This window comes from Salminus brasiliensis, chromosome 24 (assembly GCF_030463535.1).
Source record: "Salminus brasiliensis chromosome 24, fSalBra1.hap2, whole genome shotgun sequence".
Classification (NCBI taxonomy): Eukaryota; Metazoa; Chordata; class Actinopteri; order Characiformes; family Bryconidae; genus Salminus; species Salminus brasiliensis.
In genome coordinates, this window is record NC_132901.1 from 17,689,261 (window position 1) to 17,710,954 (window position 21,694).

A 21,694-nucleotide genomic window follows, 5' to 3' on the forward strand; every position below is an offset into this window, starting at 1 on the left:
ATATGGCACCTTACAAAAATATACATATATGTGTGAGTGTGCAAAGTATTTGTTCTTATAAAACTTCCACAAGCTGTTGCTAATGTGATCTGTAATCTCTATAATGGTGGCATAAACAGAATGCAAATGGGAGAAATTATTTTAAAGCAGGATTAGAATTGGACCCGGCTTTGTAGAGCGTCAAAACCGATTCATTAAAATATGCCCGAAAACACCCAACGTTCCAATACTGAATGTTCTGATACGCACTGATAGTGGTGCTTTCTTTGCTGTCTCCAGCTTTCCTGGCGAGGCTCATGGCATACGCACACACCTCCGCTGCCTCTCTTTGAGCCAGCTGCCGCAAACATGCCACAGCAGCCCGCCGCAGAAGCAGATGAGAACTGCACAGGTGCACCTGAATCATACAAAAACACACACACACACACACACACTTATCATCTGCTTATGTGAAGAAAAACACGCTTAAACAGAGTAAATACAAAATGATACAAACTCACACAATCATCTATAGTACACATTTGCATTGCTTAAGAGTAGGGTTGCACCGATACTGATACCATATCGTTATCGGCGCAAATACTGGCACTTACACACAGTATCAGCAATAGAGAGCACAGATACTATGAAGCTTACTGATGTCCTCCTTTTTTTTTTTTTGTAAAATGCTTCCCTACCTGTATGTGTTTCTGCATTTCTGTCCATTTTAATTTTTTTTCATAGCTCTAAAACTTTACTGTTTGAGGAACTGCACATTTTTAAATTCTTTCAAGCTAATTCAACAGTAAAATAAAAAATAATAATAATTCAAGCTAATTATATCTTATTTGGGATAAAATATAAAAAAGTACAACCAATAACAGTGGAGCACTGTAAATATCAGGATTTATAGCCATCGATCGAGTGTTTAAGTCAGAGTTGGTATCGGTGCTCTGTATCGGCCAAACACACACCACATACGGTCCCACTTTCACACCCTAATTCACATACACTTTAAAATAACTCAGAGGAACCCAGCACACACTTCAACCCACTTTCAATCAGCTGATACAGACTGGCATTTGTTAGAAGGAGCAGCCGGCTTACACAGAGGCAGGGCACCAGGCTGGATAAGTTAACATGGCGTGGGGCAAACATGTGCAGCTGCTGCAGGCAGGAGATGGCCGCTGCTTGCACCAAGGAGTCCGAGTGGTCCTGCATGATGGCACAGCCCACCAGGCATGAGGAGCGGATGGTTGAGATTGTGGCACTGTTGCCTAAAGACCAAAAAAACAGCAGTGATCTTTCAAAAGAAAATTCAGCACAAATCAAACAGGGCTGAAAAATAGCCAATTCCAAAACCACAAAATGGTTTCAGAAGATACATTCAAAAAAATTCACATGCAAAAACTTTTCACAAAAGAATGCAACTAGCTACTAGAGCAGTAAAAAAAAAAAAAAAAAAAAATTATATATATATATATATATATATATATATATATATATATAAAAATATATATAAAAATATATATATATTACCAGCCAAACAGAGAAGACATAAGGGTCAACCGGAAATACTGGTACTGTAAGTACTGATGAATAAGTTATAGGGAGGCTGTTTGTTACCTTGTAGTTCTGGTCCCACAGTAGTGATGAGGGCCCCCAGGCAGCGGCCCAGACACTGGTGCACCTCTGTGTGGGAAGGGGGCACGGTCAGGAGGAGGGTAAGTACCAGGGACAGAGTGGGCTCCACATAGCCTCTGTACATCGGCCCACTGGAGTCCACGATTAGGGCGAGGGAGTGCAGCGCCCAGGTCTGTAATTACACATATACAAACCACCTAATGAGGCCATACTCCAATGCATCATAATTACGAGCGATAAATGACATCACATGTTTAATGCTTGACAGTGGTACTTCTGTCTTCCCGAAACACTGATTAGTCTAAACATTAAGACCATCTCTTTAATACGCTGATGGTTATCTACATGCCACCGAACGTTCACTGTAGAAGACTTATGAAGGTGTCCTGTGCTATCTGGCACCAAGGCTTTTGAATTAGACCCGTAAACCGCGGTCAGTTGTGAGACGAATCCACAGTGGATTTGATGCAGATTGAGCACAATCCACAGGTAAATGGCCGTCAGCGTTTTTGGGATGCACTGCATGTTGTGGAAAGAATAATTAACAGCCGTATTAACGCTGATTATTGAAGCTGAAGCTGAAACATGAGAATTGAGAACTGTTAAATAAACCCTCCAATGATTGACAGGTTTAGCTGAAAAAAACTGAACAATACAAAATGATATTAATTAATTATCAGACACTAGAGATTTGTAGCAGTATCAGCTACAAACGTGTCATATCGGTTAGACCCTACCACAAAATCCATAAAAAGCAATTATGTACTTGTGCTGACTGTGCAGAAGACCAAGGGGAAAAGGTCTGTAAGAACAACCAATTCTTTTTGATCTGTGAGCGCTCACCTGAACCTCATGGGAGGTGCTATCTTGAGCCAGGGCCAGGAGAATGCTCACGCTGGTCTTGAGGTGCTGACCTGACCCAATTCCTCCCACGTACCGATGCAGACAGCCTAGGGCCAGAGAGTGACCCGTTCTGGACACCACGTCCCGCGCTGACTTCAGTCTGTTCAGTGCAGCAGAACAATAAACACTATTAGCCACACTGAGGTATAGAACTCCACTTTATTCCCTTCAAATGTAGAGACAATCAGTTTAGAGCTCAACTCTACATTCTGAACTCAGGAAGAGCAAAAACAGTGTTACAATGCAGAAAAAGCGCTGCAGCGCCATCTGCTGTTTGTTCAGTGGTTTGTATGAGTGGTTTCTGATCCAGTATGCCAATGTAACGCTCTTACTTGTCAAAACTGTGCTGGGCCATGCTGGCGATGAAGGTGGCTTCTCCTACAACCTGTGCCATGCGACCAAGAGCCTCTCCAGCGGCACAACGCAGGATAGGGTTTGGGTTATCCAGTGCACCCATCACCAGAGCCAGAGCAGATTTTCGTACCTCTTCTGGGCCCAGTGTGCTCTTATTCTCAGCTAGACCCTAGACACACAGGAAAGACAGGATGGAATCATGAGCACTAGTAACTGGTTTACCTTTTTCTTCTATTAGGAACAGTTAGTTAGAAGCTGTGTCCCAATTCAGGGGCTGCATCCTTTGAAGGAAGTGGTAAACCTTCGAAGCCTGTGTAGACTGCAAAGGCCGAACTGAAATGAGGCGGTCTGCTCTATGGCGGCCACGAAACAACGCTCCAGTCACCTAGCAACCTTGACGGCTGCAGTTGGCAAGCAATGAATCTGGGGATATGTTGGCTTGCAAAGGAACCACCCATTGGATCCATTGTTGCCATGGAGAAAGGACGACGCGTTTTCCTGTCACATACGAATGAGCCTTTGAAATGAAACCACCATGGAACCACCATGATTTGGGACACAGCTACAGTCTAGTGAGAAGTCTAATACATGGCAAAAATCAGGCAACATTTCCATGTGTCCACCATGGACATGCTGATTGCTAGATTTCTATCAACTCAGCAAAAAAAAAAAAAAAAAAAAAAAAAAAAAAAAAAAAATCAAGTTTACACTACTTTAACACCATTGACCAAAGTGTAGGTAATCAGGCAATATGCATGATTGCCAGTCAGGGCTATAAGTATTTGGACAGTGATTTCTTTGGAAGCAGCACCTCAGTAAAGCAATCAAGACAAGACTGAAGTGTAGATTTTCAGCTACAGTAGGTTTGTTTGGTTTTTCAGCCCTCGTTCACTTGTATCAACACTTGGAGCTGCATATTATCCATGATTTTTTTTATGGTGCTAACCCTAATATAAAAGCACCTAACAAGTAATAGCACGCTGCGTTATATGCAGCTTGTACATACACCGAGATATATGGGCTCACCTTAAGAGCACTGAGGACAGCAGTGAAGATGTTGAGTTGAACAGCCTGCTGTCGGACTCCTTTAGCTTGTTTAATGCACTCAGCAAAGTGATCCAGCATTTGGAGCCTGAAAAACATAGCAGTCATTCTCTCAGCTAACAGCATCCAGCTGACTGGGCACTCTGTTAAATCTATTAAAGCACTTCGACCTTCATAGCCTGGCTAAAAGCTGAAAGAGCATTTTTGAAGGTGGGCAAAAATGCGACGGTCTTTTGAGCTTAATACAAACTCCTCCTGCTGTAATAATAATAAAAAAAAAGTCATATTTAGCATTCTCACCTATGTTTGAAAGAGACGTGGGGGAACACTACGCCGAAAAGCGCTACAGAGGCATCGATGACGGACACACCCAGAGGGAGTGGCCCTGGGATGGCTTCTCCAACAGGAACCCGCAGGTATATGGAGGAGGGGTCATGTTCCAGAGCACCGCTGCCTGAAGCACTGTTGGGCTGCAACTGTTTAAATAGGCAAACATTAAAAACCTTATTAAAAACCTGCAGGTCACAGGCATCCTAAACAGCCCAGCCTTAACCAGTCTCACATAAGGATTTGATCTACTGTCTTCACAATAAAATGAACGATAAATCTGATCATTCAATTATATTTTTTATAGACTGTGATTTTAAAAAGAATGACCGTCAATGTAAGAGAAATGTTACCTGGTCCTCGATGGACTTGTGGTCAGTTTCCTGCAGCCAGGAGCCCATGAGGACGCTGTCATCATAGTGACAGAGAGAACGCAACAGGGAAGTGGTCGTATTGGCTGAATTATCCGTCAGAGTGAACTCAGCCACCAGCTCCCTTAGCAGAGCACTGAAACTGCCTGTCAGGGAAAAATTCAATAATACTAATACTGAAAACCATTTTCCATGAAATCTATAAAAAGGGCATCAAAAGACAACTCATTAAGTGGTAAATACTTGAATTTTCCAAAATTGTAACTGCAATAGACTAGGTGGCAATATTTGTCTTCTACTTAAATAGATGGAATCAGCAGAAGTCTAGCCATTCACTCACAACTAGCAGTATAGAAAAGTAAGCTATTATAACAAGCTATAAGTAGCATGATGCATGCATTGGCCTATAAAAATAGCAATGTCCTAAAAATGTAAACTGTTTCAAACAGTAACATTTAAAACTGCATAACCAACTCAACACATATCTCTGTTCAAGCGCCTCACATTTGTAATCTCACAGAAACCTCTGTCTAAGATCAAAACTAGGCACCTGGTTGCATCCTGCCAGAGTAAAGTGGTTGGCAAGGAGTATGATTTATGATGTGGACACACCCACACTAAAATGACTAAAAAGTTTTTTTTTTTTTTTAATTAAGAATATTTGTTCCCATTAGGATGTGCATGGTATAAACTACCACACTACCAGACAGCAGCTTACTAAATTCTATTTTTATATTATTACATCCCTAATGCATTAACCTCTTAAACTCCTTGGAACCACCAGTGTTTCCTGGCTTCTAACCTACAAACAATGCTTTAATGCCTGTTTGTACTGCTTTACCAATCAGTACTATTTAATGAAAGTTAATAAAAGTGCATTAAGGGGCTCATTAATGATTAATGCAAACAAAAACCCAGACACAAAAAGGCACTACAGTAACTGTGTAGTATATTCCATGATTAAGATGAGAAATGATACTTTGCAGAACTTGCCTTCATACGTCTTAGGTGGAAGGAGGGCCAAAATGTCGTAGAGCCTCAGACGCACCATGGCAGCGCTGGCCTTCAGGTGAGCTCCGTGCACTTTTATAACTGCAGGAATACTAAAAACAGCAACAACAAGCTTGACATTTTCAAGTGCGCTGACATTTTCACAGTTGTCATTGCAACTGCCTAATACACTAGCATGTAGTAGTTCTTGCCTTTTTATCCCCTAGGCGTCTGTTTAAAGATATGAATCCAATTATGCAAGAGTACAAAAAACATCCAAGTGAATCTAATGCTTCCTCATATCTGACCTGACAACCGTTTGACCTTCTTTACAGTTAACATGATCAGCTTTAGAGAACTGCCACTCACTGAGACATCATGGTCATGGCACATTCAATAGGAGTCATCAGCCTGCGGATCACGTCCTCAGTCAGCAGCTCGGGACAGTGAGCCACGAAGCTCCGCATGGCTGCCAAGACATTGCAACAGGGGTGAATTTTTCAAGGGAAGCACAGCTCAGAAATGCTAATGCAGCCAACAGTGAATGAAAGCTATTCCCAGTTAAATAATGCTAACTTGCTAAGACATGTCAGTTTCCATAAATAACAGTGTGCCGCATAACATACTACTTAATGATGCAATTGGCATAACGCTAATTAGCAGGTATAAGCTATGACAGCTCCTGACAGTTTCGGGACTTATGAGCCTAATGAACAGATTTGAATGAGCAGATTTACCACAGAGCGCTCCAGCTCGGCCTTCCAGGGTAACCTGCCAGGTGAAGGAGTCTCCTCGAGCTTTCTCAGCCTCCAGCTCTTTCTGTGACCGGGGGAACACATTACGCCACAGCAGCAGCATCTTAGGCAGGTGGTAGCGCACCAGAGATGAGCCTGAGCAGGCACAGAAGGGGTTATCTTAGAAGACTGATAGAGAGGAGTTTATAAAACTCAACTGGACCTGGTGGATATTTATATATATTTATATATCCAACACCAAGCCTAGCTGATTACCCTTTACATGTTTGGTTCCAGTGTTTGCCACTTAGGTTTTACACTTGAGCTACAAGTAATGAAAGCTGGTTACACCCAAAGAACACCAACTTCTGTAACACTAGACCTGTAATTCCAATGCAAATGTAAAAGAAGAAAAACATTTCAGCGGAAAATGCAAAAAAAAAAATAAAAATTGCTTTAGCTCAAACCATCCAAATTTTTCACAGGGCCATTCATCCTGTTGTCCTATACGAAGTACCATAAAATGAGGCCAACAGTCCTTAGTCAGCCTACTATTTCCATACAAGTGTTCAGGGATGATTTCTGTGCTATTCACTCCACAAAGGTACTGATACTCATGAATGTTCACTACATACAATATTCACAACAGATCTGAAGGTGTCCTGTGGTATTTGGCACCAAGACGTTAGCAGTCCTGCAAGTTGTGAGGTGGGACCTCCATGGATAAGATCAGTAAGCCTTATGTGCCCACGAGCCTGTCAACCCTGCTCCCCCGGTGTCCTTTCCTGGATCACTTTTGGAAGGTATTGACCTCTCACCACATACCAGGAACACCCCATAAGACCTGCCTGGTGTTTTGGAGATGTCCTGACCCAGTCGTCTAGCCATCACAATTTAGTTCTCGTCAAAGTAGCTCAGATTCTTACGCTTGCCCATTTGTCCTTCTTTCAACACCTTCATCACCTTCAAGAACTGACTGTTCAATTGCTGCCTAATGTGCCCAATATCCACCCACTGACAAAAGCCACTATAGATGAAGATGATCAATGTTTTTCACTTCACTTGTCAGTGGTGCTAATGCTATGACTAATCATGAACATATTACAGCGTACTGTTTACAACATCCATAATTATACACATTCATAACTACTTCTAGCTCTTGGTGGTGACTATTTAATTAACAAAGCTGAGAAAGTACTGGTTTAAACTCTGTGGAAGACCACACTCAGCTCAATGTCCACCCTGCAAAGGGCTAATCTATGCTGCTGCCGCCAGGTAATCATCATTTCAAACACTAATTGTAACGTGACATTAGTTTGTCACACTCACCTAAAGTCATGAGGGCTCCCAGGAGCAGCCAGCCAGCCTGCGTGCGGTGCAGAGATAGACGACTGTTCTGAGCCGCGGATCGCAGCAGATCCTCGGCTATGCTGACCACCATCTATAGCAACAGGACAAGATAAAACTATGGTCAGGAAGAGTACCCAGGGGTGTAGCTGTATTAGGAGAATGGTGAATGCTTTATTTCCAATAAAACCAGAAGCTCTTTGGCTATAGAGGACCAGTGCTATTTTTGGCCATGATGATAATTATATTACCACAATACTGCAGTTATGTGATAAATGTTGAGCTCATTATCATCTCTAGCGCAGGTATTTATTTATGATATTTGCGACTATAAGATTTGAGTGACTGAGCTGTGAGAGATTACTGATTCTTGATGAGTGTGCCCTCTGCTGCTCGAAACGAGCAAGTCTCCTAATTAATCATGGGTGTATTTTTGGCATCATATGCAATAAACCAATCAGCGAGTCACTTGCCATTCCCCTTAAGAGCCAGATGCGGTCTGACTTTTGTGGATTGCAATTATAATGGCGCAAAGCGGGGGTGTATGAGTGTTTTCTGTTGCCAAGACAGCAATACGCCAGAAATTGACCTGGACACACCTCATTTCGAGACCACCACGCCCATCGGTGTAGATATATTTGCAAGCACCGTTACTATTTAAACAACGCAAATGTAAGATAGGGTCCTAAAACTAAGAACAGGGCACTGTTATTGTATGAACATGTATGACTGCCAATAGAACTGGGTCACTGGTGTACTGATGATGTGACTGCTGATAGAGGTTTGACAGAATGGCGCTTTACAGTGCAGATGGATAATGACCCAAAACATACAGTGAAACCAACCCCAAAACCTTCTTATGGGAAAGTAATGGAATGTTCTAAAATCATAGGAGAAATTAATAGTCTAAAAAAGGTACGAATATGGCATGTATTTTCTTATTCCAGACAATCAGAAGCCCTCGAATATAATCCACAATTTTATATTAGCTGCATATCAATGGAAATAACATCTTGGCAACACAAGCAGAACTGCACTGACTCATATTCACAAATAAAAGGTGCTGCTGTGTGGGTGTTGGTTAATGTTACTTAATCACGTCTCCGACGGCAAGTGTAAAGACTGATAAGGAGGAAATGTCCAATAAAAGACTCATTAATATAAGCTATTAATCAATTAAATAAACACCATCGCCACACTCACCAGTGAAATACTGTAAATCAGGGCAAACTAAGAGCACTGAAGGAGTGGAAGTAATCACATACAATGCACCCAGTGCTTATGTGCTTTACTGACACTGTATAACTATCTAAAAACATGCAGAAAAGAGGGCTGATCTGTTTCCGGCTATGCAACACAGTTGTGTTTATTTTTATACGCTAAATAACCAGAGGAAAGCAGACCTTGCCCTTGGAGTGGGGGATTCCCAGCGGGCACTGGTACACTCCACCCAGCAGAGCAGCCATTGCAAAGCTGTAGCCACTGACAGCTTCAGGCGAGCTCTTCAGGGTGTTGATGCGCTCGGCACAACGGTCCAGTAGTGGGGTCAGCTGATAGGGCAGCGCCACGGCAACGCAGCGCAGGCACCAGGCTGCTGCCAGACGGGCCGCCATGCTGGGGTGGAGAAGGACTGATGTCACCGTCTCCAATAGACCTGAAGGAACACACAGATCACAGATCAAATACCAGAGTGATACTCCAGTAAACTCTAGATGGATACTCCAGTAAAATATAATTCATACAGTCACAATCACGCAATAACTTTGTGTCTTTTTTGTAACCTTGCCTTTTTGACAAAAACAATTTTGTTTCCGAATTCTCATGGTGAACGGACCATTAGAAATGCTCCGAAATGACTTGGAATGATATTTGTGTACGACAGCAACAATGTAAAGCACTGAACTTGCCAGTCATGAACTTCTATAAGAGGTGTGAAATGCATCTGAAGATGGATTCAACTGTACTGTTTTTTTATTATATTAACTTTCAATGAAAACATAGTTTTTATGTCTTTATATAGGTCACATTTAGTGTTTTTAAAAACTTTTTTTCAAAGGCTGTGTGCATGCATTTACAATGAGCGCAACTTACAGTAGCTGGACGCATTCAATAGAAGTGGTGTCCATAAACATTTGGACATTTAGTGTATTAACACTAGAGGCAGCACAATTACACTTTCTTTTTTCAGTGCCAATATTGAAACTTTCAGTATCTGCTAAGACCAAAAGCAAGCCAGTATTTGTTTTCAAAAACTACTGTGTTTTAACTGAAGCACTCAAGAGCTAAAGAGCTCAGCTCATGCTCAAATGACTCAAACCACACAGTGAAAGCGTGTGCTTCTGTTTTTCAGTATAGATTTGTTAGATCAGGTACTCTCTTTTTTCCTTTTACTGGTTAGTGATGAACTGAACACACATATGGAAGCAACGGAATCAATAATTTTCTCACTCTTCTTACGTCTTAGGGACCAAAACAGCTGCATCCTAAACGCACGGCTGATTAATTAATTTGTAATTCTGCAGCCTAAATGATTCTGAACACACTGGGATACCAGCTTGTACTGTATAGTGTTACTATGATTCCATTACTAGCTATTAGGTATTTGTTAGGTTTGGGTATGTGTGTATGTGTGTGTGTATATTTGTACATATGCGTGCGTGTTACCAATAGAAGGCTCCTGTATGAGCGGAGAGGCTGTGGCGCTGAGGCTCTGGACCAGGCTGCCCAGCTCTTTCAGAGCACACACCATCACGTGCTGACTGGCCGACACATCCGCAGCCCCGCCTTTGTTCTCTCCACTGCTGTCACTGACCACCGCCTCTGTAACCACGGCAACGCAGCACAGCAGCAGGACAAAGAGATTAAAACAGAGAAGCGTATTTTGAGTGTCTTCAGTAGAGGATGTTCAGGTTACATTACAAAATATGTCAAATTAGCATATAATTAGCATCATTTCAATAATTTAAAATCAAACAATAAAGAGAAATTTTGATTTAGATTATTCTGTCATTCAATATTTTTGCAGATTTCTTGTGAATCTGGCAGGTTAGACAAGTTTTATATATATAAATATAATATATTTCCTTCATCCATTAACCAAAAAAATAGAGAAATCAGCTAATTCATACAGTGACATGCAAATATTTGGACACCCCTGGTCAAATTCTGTTACTGTGATTTATTATTGAGCAAAAGATGGCCTGATTTCCATAAGGCATAAAGTTAAAGATGACAGACCTTTGCTCACTGTGGCCAAAAAGTCTTATTTTAAGATTTCATAAAGTTAACAGAACATGATTCCAAAATGGATCAGAATCATTTAGAGGTCCTTTAAAAACCTTTTATCCTAAGCTTTATTTTTGATGCACATCATTACAAAAACCTACGATAGCAATAGACATCGCATACCATGTGCTCCCAGGACTTTTGCTTATTATAATTGCAAAAGCAATGAATAGCAGAATAATACAAAATACCACAGATAAGAAAGAGAGAGAAATGATTATTAAACCTTTCAGCTTCAAAGCAAATCACAGAGTAAGAATCTAAAACGATGGGCGATCACTCCAAAAGATGGTAAAACAACAAAAACAAAATCAAACAGAAGTGAATAGAGTGGCCATGAAACACAAAACTGTGGGCAGAAATAATTTCAGTATAAAATATAGCAAGACAATGTGCTGTCACTTGTTATTTTTGTTTTTACACATTTTAAAATTTATTTACACACATATTTGCTCTCAGAATTGTTTAGAACTGGTTAAATAAATGATTTCCGTAAGTAATAAATGTTCTCAGTAATAAATAAAAGTAATAAACAATATCTGACAGTATGCAAACTGTGCTGTCCAAGAGGCTCCTAAATTATAAATAATTATTATAAATTATTCGTTTCCATAAAAATGGACTGCAAGTGGAAATTAATTTGAACTATCTAAACAGAAATAGACACTATATGGCTTTCACAACAGTACAGGATTATTACAATAGTATTGTTTCGTTTTAAGGTGTGGTGGTGAGGAGGCGATATATCCTTGGACCAGCCCCCCTGAAACCACCTGCTCGCCCTGATGTTGTTTCCCTGATTAGCCCCAGGTGGGGCGAAAAAGGGCCGGCTCTGTTTTTACACAGGAAAAGAACACGCACAACGGTGTGCACAAGGAGCTAAACCACGGACTGCTAGCTCACCTCAGGAGACTGGTAGGGCCCCACTTGGGCCTGTAGTTTTAAGTTCTTTTGAGCGCTGGTGGTGGGTTTTGGTTGTTTGTGCGTCACTTGAACCCTGTGTCATGGTTGCCATGCCACATCCCCAAGGGATGTGCCACAAAGGTAAATACTAAAGCTCATCAGGCAAAGGTGTAACAACATCCTTTTGCAGCTTGAGAAGGTCTGTTTCAGAGGACACGTCACCACAGGAGAAACTGAGCAGGGCTGAGTGCGGAAATTCAATACTTCAATATTACCTGTACTGCTAACCGTCTAAACTACACTTCAACAGCATGCTATTAATGCCAGCCCTTCTCGGAGTAAGCCACTACAATACATTTCCATTCAAAGGAAGATCGTTATTGGTCTCAGGTGGCAGTACCAGAGTGCACCACAAGAGATTTAAGACCACTATTCCAGATTTTGCTAAATCCTCCTGAAGGTCCTTTGCATTCAAACAGGGAATCTGATTTGTTTTTCTAGCAATTTTACAAGCAGCTCTCTAAGAGGAGCTTTCTTGGTCTTCCAGACCTCATCTCCACCTTTTCTTAATTACATTATGATCCGAGGTAACAGTGACCTCAAAACTCTTATCTTAAAACACTTATCTTCTTATAGCCTTCTCCTGCTTTGTGAGCATCAATTATTGAAATTAGTGTGCTAAACAGCTGCTTAGAGAAGTCAGGGAATTTAGAATTTGCATTACCTGGCCTTTCCTAATGATGACAAAACAAGCCATAACCCTAACAACCTAATAAAGGACTGCAAGCATAAAAAAAACTGACTCACTGATCTAATATGTCAAAAATAATAATATATGAAATAGGAAATAGATCATTTTTGAAATAATTATTGTCCATAAGTAGTAAATCAGATTTTAGGGTATATACTTATTTTAAGGTATATATTCTGAGACCTTAAGTCATATCATACTGCTGCCAGAAGTAGAAAAAGATGAGAAAACAATCAATCTCTGATTCTTTGCATGGGCTTCCAATGGCTAGCCAACCGATAGCATTTAAGCAAAGCTTGAAAATTAGTGACACTGCTCAGAAGTTCCCACAACTTCATATCATGAATAGTTATCTATCTTCTGTAACTAGATAACAATTCTCTCACTCAGAAGATGTATTTTGAAGGCCAATCTCAGTAAGCTTTTAGCCAACATCCTCTCGCAGCTTTAACTCCAACTAACAATACAGTACGATGCATGTGGCACAGCCAAGGCAATTCTGGATCAGAGCTCAGACAGCCCAGATTGGGCCTCAAAACAATGAAATGAACTGTAATCTATGGCAAAACGGCTCGCCTATTAGTGACAGCACAAGACAAGCCACTGGAAAGTCAGGACAGATGAATTTGAGAGATAAAAAGAATAAAACTAAATGAAAGATAGAAAGCAGCACCGCACCTCAACCCAGTTTAAATCAAAAGCCATAAAGAGAAACACAAGCAAACAAACTGAAAACCTACAGTACTTACTCTGTAATGCTCTGAAACCGGATATTTCCCCCCTATTTTCCTCCTTACCCACTGCCCTCATCTGCTTGCTGATGGCCTGGCAGATCTCCTTGGCGGCGGCGATCTGGGCCTTCTCTCCCAGAAGGCCGCCCAGCGTGGCGCGCAGGGCGAAGGAGACGCAACGGCGCGAGTACACTGCCTCCACGTGCGTCTGCGTGGCCCGCGGGTGAGCCACCAGCTCCAGCACGTGCGACAGGAAGGTGGCAAAGTTTCTCTCCAGCCACTGACCGCCCAGCGTGGTCACAAACACCACATATGCCTGCCGGGGAAGAGAAGTACATGTTCACGTTTTAACGTTTTAACACTTTAAAAGCATTACAGAGAAGTATGACATTATATACGACAATATATTATATGCATTGATATACTATATAACATGATAATATACACAATGTTATATACAGTGATAGTGATATATACAATGTAGTAAAATGAATAAAATGCAGGTATTTTAGTGCATCAGTCCAGCATCACCCAAATATTCTGTTTATCTGGAGTTCAAATAATACATCAAACATGATTCTGGCATTTCAGTCAAATCGAAACATCTACCGTCTCACCTGAGTGACCCCCACTCGAACTTCCCTGCTGACCGAGCCGCCTCCTTTCAGCATCTCTCCGCCGCTCTTCAGGAAGCTGGAGCCCCCACGCAGGAAACCCGTGGCCATCAGCTCCAGCACCTCCTCCAATGTGGCTCGTTTCACATTCTGACGCATGACTGACACACAACAATCACTACGTCAACGTGCAGCCACAGGAACATCGTTACAGATTTAAAGTATACCTTCATTGATCAAATTAAAATGTGTATATTATTAAAATCATGGTTTGATATTGATGTCAAGACGACACGTTTAATAAGACATTTTTTTATTTTTTATTTCCCACTAGTTACTATGTGGATCACGCAGGGCTCACAGACAAACCAGCCCTTTGCAGACCTCTACTTGCAGCATTGTGTCATACGTGTGTCGTACGTCACTTTTTTGCTTTTTATGTGTCAATAAGAACGCAAAGCAACCCAGGACTAAGTTATTGCTTGGTCCAGACCAAGGGAACCAAATTACCAGTATCAACACACCCTAAGCACATATTAAATACTAAACACGCCTTGGCTGATCAACTGTATCTAGGGTAAGTGATCAATCAGGCTCAGCTGATTTTTCCCTGAACTATTCCTTTAAGATAGCATTAGGGATTCCCTGGGGGTCAAGTGCAAAAAACATCCAAAGACATTATTATAATATAGAAATTATAAATATGCATTAAACCATCAGCACCTAACAAAGACAAGCATAGGATTTAGTTCAAATATTACAGATACTGGATCGTCACCTGCAGCCTGTTTGGGCATGAGTGCGGTAGCCATTACTGTTCCCAGCAGCTTGGACACGGCCACGCGCACGCCGTACGTAGAGCCTTCGAGAGCTTTGAAACACAGCGTGGCCACATTCTCCAGCTCTGTGGTCCACATGAACACAGCTTCATTCTGCAGCTCCAGCAAACACTGTAAGAGACACTCAGTTCTAAGGTTTTGAACAAAGCTGTTGGAAAACTGGCTGGCAATTGAGTGAGCAAGTGACCAACACTGGACACAAATAACCTGAGAAGAAATGGCCATAAACATTTCATGAATTACTTTAATGCCTGTCTCGGAGGAAGCCGTATTTGTGCACTCAAACCAATGTGTTGGAGAACGTTCAGCTTTTCATCCCAGTATAATAAAACACACATATAAAGCTTGTATGAGCATGATGTTCAGAACTGATGCGTCATCATCATAAAGCTGTAACTGACCTTAGCCACAGCACAGCGCACGGCCATCGACCTGTCAGTGAGGAGCGAGCGGGCGTTTTTGTAGATGTCTCTGTGGCAGGACGCTGCTGCGCCGCCCAGGCCGCTGAGAACTTTCTGCAGGCTGAGGAGGATCTCACTACGCCCCTGAGACTAAAACAGCACCATGAAAAAAAGGAAAGTTAATCCTTCAGGATAAACAGACTTTTGAGTTCAGACAGGATTCTAGATATTTAACCCTTAGAGGTTGCAGTGATACAACAGCAAGAACAAAAGCATGGTCTAATTTTACATGAATAACATGTGGCAGACCCCAGACCAGATTTTTTTCACTCTAAAGAGTTGGCTTTTAAGGTCAGGAGCACCATCAGAAGCTATTGATGGCGTGGGTGATATGGTATGGTAATCTTTAGCCCTCTAATCGAGCTCAGGAGGGATTAGTGACTTAAGCATTACTAAGTATGTTTGTAGTATGAGATGGTCATCAATGTAATTAAATGTACAGTCAATAAAAGAGCTAGGATGGCAAAAAATAAACAAATACATGCAAAATAAATGACACCTGTTCCTTCAACTGAGAGCTTCAACTGAGACTCACTATAAGTTTCAGTCAGAGGTCACTTCGTAGGAATGGGCTATTTACTACTTTGAGCTCCTGATGTACAGGATATATATACAGGCGAATGATGTCTGTGTGGCAGTTCATCTTTTCCACAAGACCCGCAAGATGCAACATATCTACTAATTTCTATCTTGTAATGTCAAGATTGTAACTTTGAGAATTTTTGCCCTCAAAAACTTAAAAACCTCAGAAAATTATGAGTAAGTTACGAGTAAAATGGACCATCCCAAAAACTTTCCACCAGATTCAGGAACGCTGCATAAACACTATTTGTATTAGTAGAATGATTATGTATGTTAATGATTACCAGTGGTACAAATTGACACCTATGCCTTTATCTGGGCAACAGGACCCGGAGTCAATCACAGTTTGCTGATTTACCTGCTTTAACAAACCTACCAAAGCTGCCAATTAGCAGGTGAGTTCAGATGGGCTTGAGCAGGAAAGGCAAAAAACTAGGCAGGAATCTGGCCCTCCAGGACCAGAATTGCCCACCCCTGATCTATTCTATGCCAAAAAAGCTGCCGTAACTGTCCCTTTCAAATCCAGTCCTCTGGGGCCAATCTGAGAAGCCTGCCTTCTCAAACACACCTGACTGATCTCATTAGCAGAAGCAGGTGCAAAGAACAGGCTGAAGTTCATCATCAAATATATATATATATAAAAAAAAAAAAAGATTATAGAAAGTTGAGGAGTAGATGATGTCAGATTTTGTAAGCTCACTTTACCTCTGCGTTCTTCAGGGCTTTCAGAAGGTTGTTGATGGTTTCTGGGAAAGAGCTGCCCAGCATCCGGCCCATTCGCTCGTAGAAAGCCCCAACACAAGCCACAGCAGCACTACCAAAAGAACCGAAGAAAATGAACAGAAATAATGGGTTTAGGGGAAATTGGCAATGGTAGTAATTAATGTTTAAAAGTGCAATTCCATCAACATGACATATCTGCTTGTTAATGGGCTAGATACTAAACAGTTTGCCATTAAGGTTCCTGTGGGGTGAACGCTTGTTTTCTTTTCTCAGTAAAACAGAGAATCGATTGCAATTTATTAAAAACTCCCATCACATATCGCATCCTTTCTCAATCAATTGCACTCCCACTACTGTCAGCCAAGAACAGAAAGCTGAGGATGCAGTGGGCACAGGCTCACCAGAGCAGCAGAAGACTGGATAAATGTAGCCTGGTCTGACAAATCAATTGATTTCTGCTGAGGCACCCAGATGGTGGTGTCAGAATTTGGGACCAACAACCTAAACCTATGGACTCAACCTGCATGTCCAGGCTGGTGGAGGTGGTGTAACAGTGTGGAGGTGGTGTAACAGTGTGGAGGATGTTCTCTTGGGACACTTTGGGCCTGGTATAACGCATCCCTACATAATGCTTGTATTCTCTTACCTCTTTTCAATTACTAAGGATTACATATCATCCTGTTCTGCTGAACGAAAAAGGGAAAAGCTACTAATAAACTGACATTTGACACTTTCGGCTCTATTATTGCAATAAGATTGCAACTGTCCATGTACGCACAAGCAACCGGAAAGAAGCGGCAAACTACAGCACAACACCCGCAGTATTTGAGAAGTGAGGCAAGAGCAATGACTGGATATTGCAGATATATGCTGTTGTCTGAACAGGAAGGTCTAAGTTGCGAACTCACAGCTTGGTGGGTAGATAGGCTGGAGTGTCGTCCTTGTTCTTGATGATATCATTGCACTTGTCCAGCGTCTGGAAGACGGTAAAAGTGTCGCCGATGCTATAGAGCGTAGCGAGATTCTTAGCCAGTAGCTTCCTCGTAGGGGGTCCAGGGTTGCTGCTTATCAAGCCAGTGAGCTGTTCCACCAACTTCTTCTGCTTCTCCTTCACATCAACCTGTTCAAGGAGAGTTTTTTTTGGTGACCAAAAATACACTTCATTTTCAGCTGCAACTTTATTTAGATGCCAACATAGGAGTCATCAAATCTGTTTCTAAATATGCTAGTCGTTCAGGGTGGGCGTAAACATTGGTATACACCCCTCAGCCATAACAATAACACCACCTGCCTAATATTAAGTTGTGGCCCCCTTAAACAGATCAGACCATTCGAGGCATGGACTCCAAGGGACCTTTAAAAGTGTCCTGTGGTATCTGGCGCCGAGGTGAGGGTCTCCTTGGATTGCATCAATGAGCCTTAGGTGTCCATGACCCTGTCGCCAGTTCACTGGTTGTCCTTTCTTGAACCCCTTTTGGTAGGTACTGTCCACAGCATAGCGGTAACACCCAACAAGACCTGCCTGATGCTTTGCAGATGCTCTGACTCTTGTTTTTGGTTCTTGGTAAGGTGGCTGAGATTCTTATGCTAGTCATTATGCATTTTTCCTGCATTTAACACCTCCATCCTTCAAGAACTGACTGTTTACTTGCTACCTAAAATGTAGATCCCAACCCTTGACAGATGATGCCACTGTAGATGAAGATGATGATGATGATGATGATGATGATCGTTTTTCACTTCACCCGTCAGTGGTGTGACGGTTATGGCAGATCAGTGAATATCTAACCATCCCTTCTGAGTTACATTAATGATGAAAGTAAGATACAGATACAGTACAATCCTACCTTATTGGCTGCTGTTAGAACCTTGTTGAGGAACCGAAGCCACTCGAAGATGAAGACTGGCCTCTTGGCCTCTGTGATCTGGGCCAGGGCATCTTCATTGAGCAGCAGACTGTGTGCCAGCTCCATTGGCAGGCACTAAAAGCAGCCAGGGGTTCTTCTGAAGGCAGGACTCCACTAAATGGGCTCTTCAGATACACTGAAAACAAGATAAATGTCCAACACCAGTAGATCACTGATTAAGAGGGTCTCATGTCTGAGAATGGGGGATGCTGCTGGTGTCAGCTGTCATTATAAGGGGAAGGTTTCATGCAGACACTCTGAATTTGGTGCTACTTTGTGTGTTTTATCCCTCATTTACTTCAATATGACACTAATAGGACTGATTAGGGAAAGCAGGGAAGCTTGTAGAAGGTGTAAACACGAAAAATATATACGGTTCAGGCGAGTAACGACGATAGTTAGCTTATCTTAGCTTAGCTTAGTGTGTTATCGTCCTCAGCTGAGCTTTTTAACCCTAAACTGGGTGAAATATTAGAAAAGGTAAGACTCTGGGTATGTTAACAGATCCAGACACATAGTGACACCACTGTCAGTCCGAATAACTGAGCTGTCAAACGAACCAGAGCCGCAAAAGCTAAAGCTAGGCTAGGCTAGGCTAGGCTAGGCTAAGCTAAGCTAAGCTAAGCTAGGCTACGACTACAAGCAGCCACGCCGACACCGGAGAGTTCGCTTGATAATCCAGGTTTGACTCGCCAGCAGGACACATCTGACCAACGCTCGCGTTATGAATAAACACGGTATCTAATATTATAGTCGTGTCGTAAATGAGCAGTTTTAGTGAATAGGGTTACCTGATGTTGGTCTCTAGACTCCTGGCTAACTCAGCTAGCCACCCATGTATGAAGCCAGCCGCAGGGGAGCGCTGAGCGGCAGCGCACTCCACAGTAAAGGCGCTGAGGGAGCGACTCTCCCCATTTCAGCTCAGTTCACTTCATTTCATTTAAATACATTTTACAGGAGGTTTGTGGGGAAAGATTAATTGTTTAATATGTCATTTATACAAAAAGCCTTTAATATGTCTTTATTAATCTGGATGAGAAAAGGCTGTGAAATAGCACATTCTTCATATATACGTCATATGGTATACAGTTAATACCTGTACACCTAGCAATATGTTTTACTACTACTACTACTGCTAATAATAATAATAATAATAATAATAATAATAATAGCACGTTTCTCATATATACGCCATATGGTATACAGTTAATACCTGTACACCCAGCAATATGTTTTACTACTACTACTACTGCTAATAATAATAATAATAATAATACTAATAATACTACTACTACTACTGCTAATAATAATAATAATAATACTAATAATACTACTACTACTACTGCTAATAATAATAATAATAATAATACTAATAATACTACTACTACTACTGCTAATAATAATAATAATAATACTAATAATACTACTACTACTACTGCTAATAATAATAATAATAATAATAATAGCACGTTCCTCATATATATACGCCATATGGTATACAGATAATACCTGTACACCTAGCAATATGTTTTACACACGTGATGTACTACTACTACTACTACTACTACTACTGCTACTACTACTACTACTGCTACTACTACTACTACTACTAATAATAATAATAATAATAATAATAATAGCACGTTTCTCATATATATGCCATATGGTATACAGATAATACCTGTACACGTAGTAATATGTTTTACTACTACTACTACTACTACTAATAATAATAATAATAATAATAGCACGTTTCTCATATATATGCCATATGGTATACAGATAATACCTGAATACGTAACAATGTAATTTGCACATGTGATATAATACTACTACTACTACTACTACTACTACTAATAATAATAATAATAAAAATAATAATAATAATTATTATTATTATAATAGCACATTCCTCATATATATGCCATATGATATGCAGTTAAGATCTGTAACAGTGTTACTCACTACATTTATTACTGTATACAGTAATACAGACAAGGCAGGGTCAAAATCTCACTCTGGAGGGCACAGAAAAGTTTCCTCTAGATATATAAGTATCTGTTAAAATGATAGTATGTTCATTTAAATCTGGTAAATCCTCAAATAAATAGTAAATTCAATGAAAACTCTTCCTTTAACCCAAACTTAAGTAAGTAGAATGATGTAGTAGGATGATGGGGAGACATATGGCATTTACCAGTAGATGGAGACATTGTAATGGGCAACGCAACATATCCCTGCTGTTCTATATTACAGAATATCGCAAAATGATCAATATGATCAGCTGCCTTTTTGTATGTGTCTAGTTTTCCTCATCCTTTGAACCCTGCAGCTGCTCTGTACACTGCGCTAATAATGGGTGTTTCACAGTCACAGACCAAACTTTTCCATGCCACTGTGTAGGCAGACCGTCACTGAAATTTAATCTCAAATATTAATAAATAAAGGTTGCTTGACCATTAAATCTTTGCTATAGTCAAATGTTTTTTACACTTAATATAGTTATGTATATCCTTAATCAAATCTGGCAGTTGTTATTTACATTATTGTTATTGTACAACAACAACAACAACAACAATAATAATATTAATAATAATAATAATAATAATAATATGTTATCATATATATTCATAAATATATATATATATATATATATATATATATATATTATATATGAGTACATAGAATACCTGCTTTTGGCTAGTATTACAGCTTGTAATCATTTCCAGCAGCTAAGTCATTTAACTCTTGTTTGGGGGGGGGGCAGTCTTGCATGTACAGCCCATTTGAGGTCTAACCACAGATTTTCAATCATGTTTTGATTGGGAGACTGTGAAGACCACGGCATAACCATTTTTAGGCAACTCCTTTTCCTTTACAAGATTAAAATCAGCGATAAAGAAATGGAGGGGGGCGGTACAGACTAAAGGTCTTGGAAAAACTATTTAGTCAGTTTCAGCTGCAGCTTTTTTTGAGGCTCAACTCAATATGTACTGTTGACCAAACTGGGAAACTGCAGAGAAGACACTGTGTAATCAGTTACTTCAACATTTAGCAAGCCTGTGACCATAAAGGCCATAACTGTGACCATAAAGGTATTTTTTTTTAAACTTACACAGGTCCACAGGTTGTGTTTCCATTAAGATTACCCTGATTTAAATATACTGCCCCAACACTATATGTCCAAATGTTTGTGGACGGCCCT

General features: G+C 40.8%; 1 protein-coding gene across 2 annotated transcripts in view; it reads right to left on the reverse strand.

Moving 5' to 3' along the window:
* The window catches only part of heatr5b (HEAT repeat containing 5B), a 35,895-nt gene extending 16,479 nt beyond the window's left edge, over nucleotides 1-19,416 (reverse strand). The window contains exons 1-22 of one of the 2 annotated variants that reach the window (XM_072669647.1): nucleotides 19,281-19,416; nucleotides 18,430-18,625; nucleotides 17,491-17,702; nucleotides 16,565-16,673; nucleotides 15,218-15,367; nucleotides 14,756-14,927; nucleotides 13,981-14,138; nucleotides 13,382-13,679; nucleotides 10,358-10,513; nucleotides 9,097-9,347; nucleotides 7,676-7,787; nucleotides 6,350-6,502; nucleotides 5,982-6,081; nucleotides 5,612-5,725; nucleotides 4,605-4,764; nucleotides 4,225-4,400; nucleotides 3,907-4,012; nucleotides 2,859-3,049; nucleotides 2,467-2,626; nucleotides 1,606-1,795; nucleotides 1,087-1,256; nucleotides 250-397 (exon numbers count right to left, since the gene is read on the reverse strand). In XM_072669647.1, coding sequence (XP_072525748.1) covers nucleotides 250-397; nucleotides 1,087-1,256; nucleotides 1,606-1,795; nucleotides 2,467-2,626; nucleotides 2,859-3,049; nucleotides 3,907-4,012; nucleotides 4,225-4,400; nucleotides 4,605-4,764; nucleotides 5,612-5,725; nucleotides 5,982-6,081; nucleotides 6,350-6,502; nucleotides 7,676-7,787; nucleotides 9,097-9,347; nucleotides 10,358-10,513; nucleotides 13,382-13,679; nucleotides 13,981-14,138; nucleotides 14,756-14,927; nucleotides 15,218-15,367; nucleotides 16,565-16,673; nucleotides 17,491-17,702; nucleotides 18,430-18,555 — 3,412 coding nt within the window. In that variant the 5' untranslated portion in view covers nucleotides 18,556-18,625; nucleotides 19,281-19,416. The remainder of the gene's footprint in view (nucleotides 1-249; nucleotides 398-1,086; nucleotides 1,257-1,605; nucleotides 1,796-2,466; nucleotides 2,627-2,858; nucleotides 3,050-3,906; nucleotides 4,013-4,224; nucleotides 4,401-4,604; nucleotides 4,765-5,611; nucleotides 5,726-5,981; nucleotides 6,082-6,349; nucleotides 6,503-7,675; nucleotides 7,788-9,096; nucleotides 9,348-10,357; nucleotides 10,514-13,381; nucleotides 13,680-13,980; nucleotides 14,139-14,755; nucleotides 14,928-15,217; nucleotides 15,368-16,564; nucleotides 16,674-17,490; nucleotides 17,703-18,429; nucleotides 18,626-19,280) is intronic. The other variant, XM_072669648.1, reaches the window with a different exon arrangement.
* Nucleotides 19,417-21,694: the final 2,278 nt, after the last annotated feature.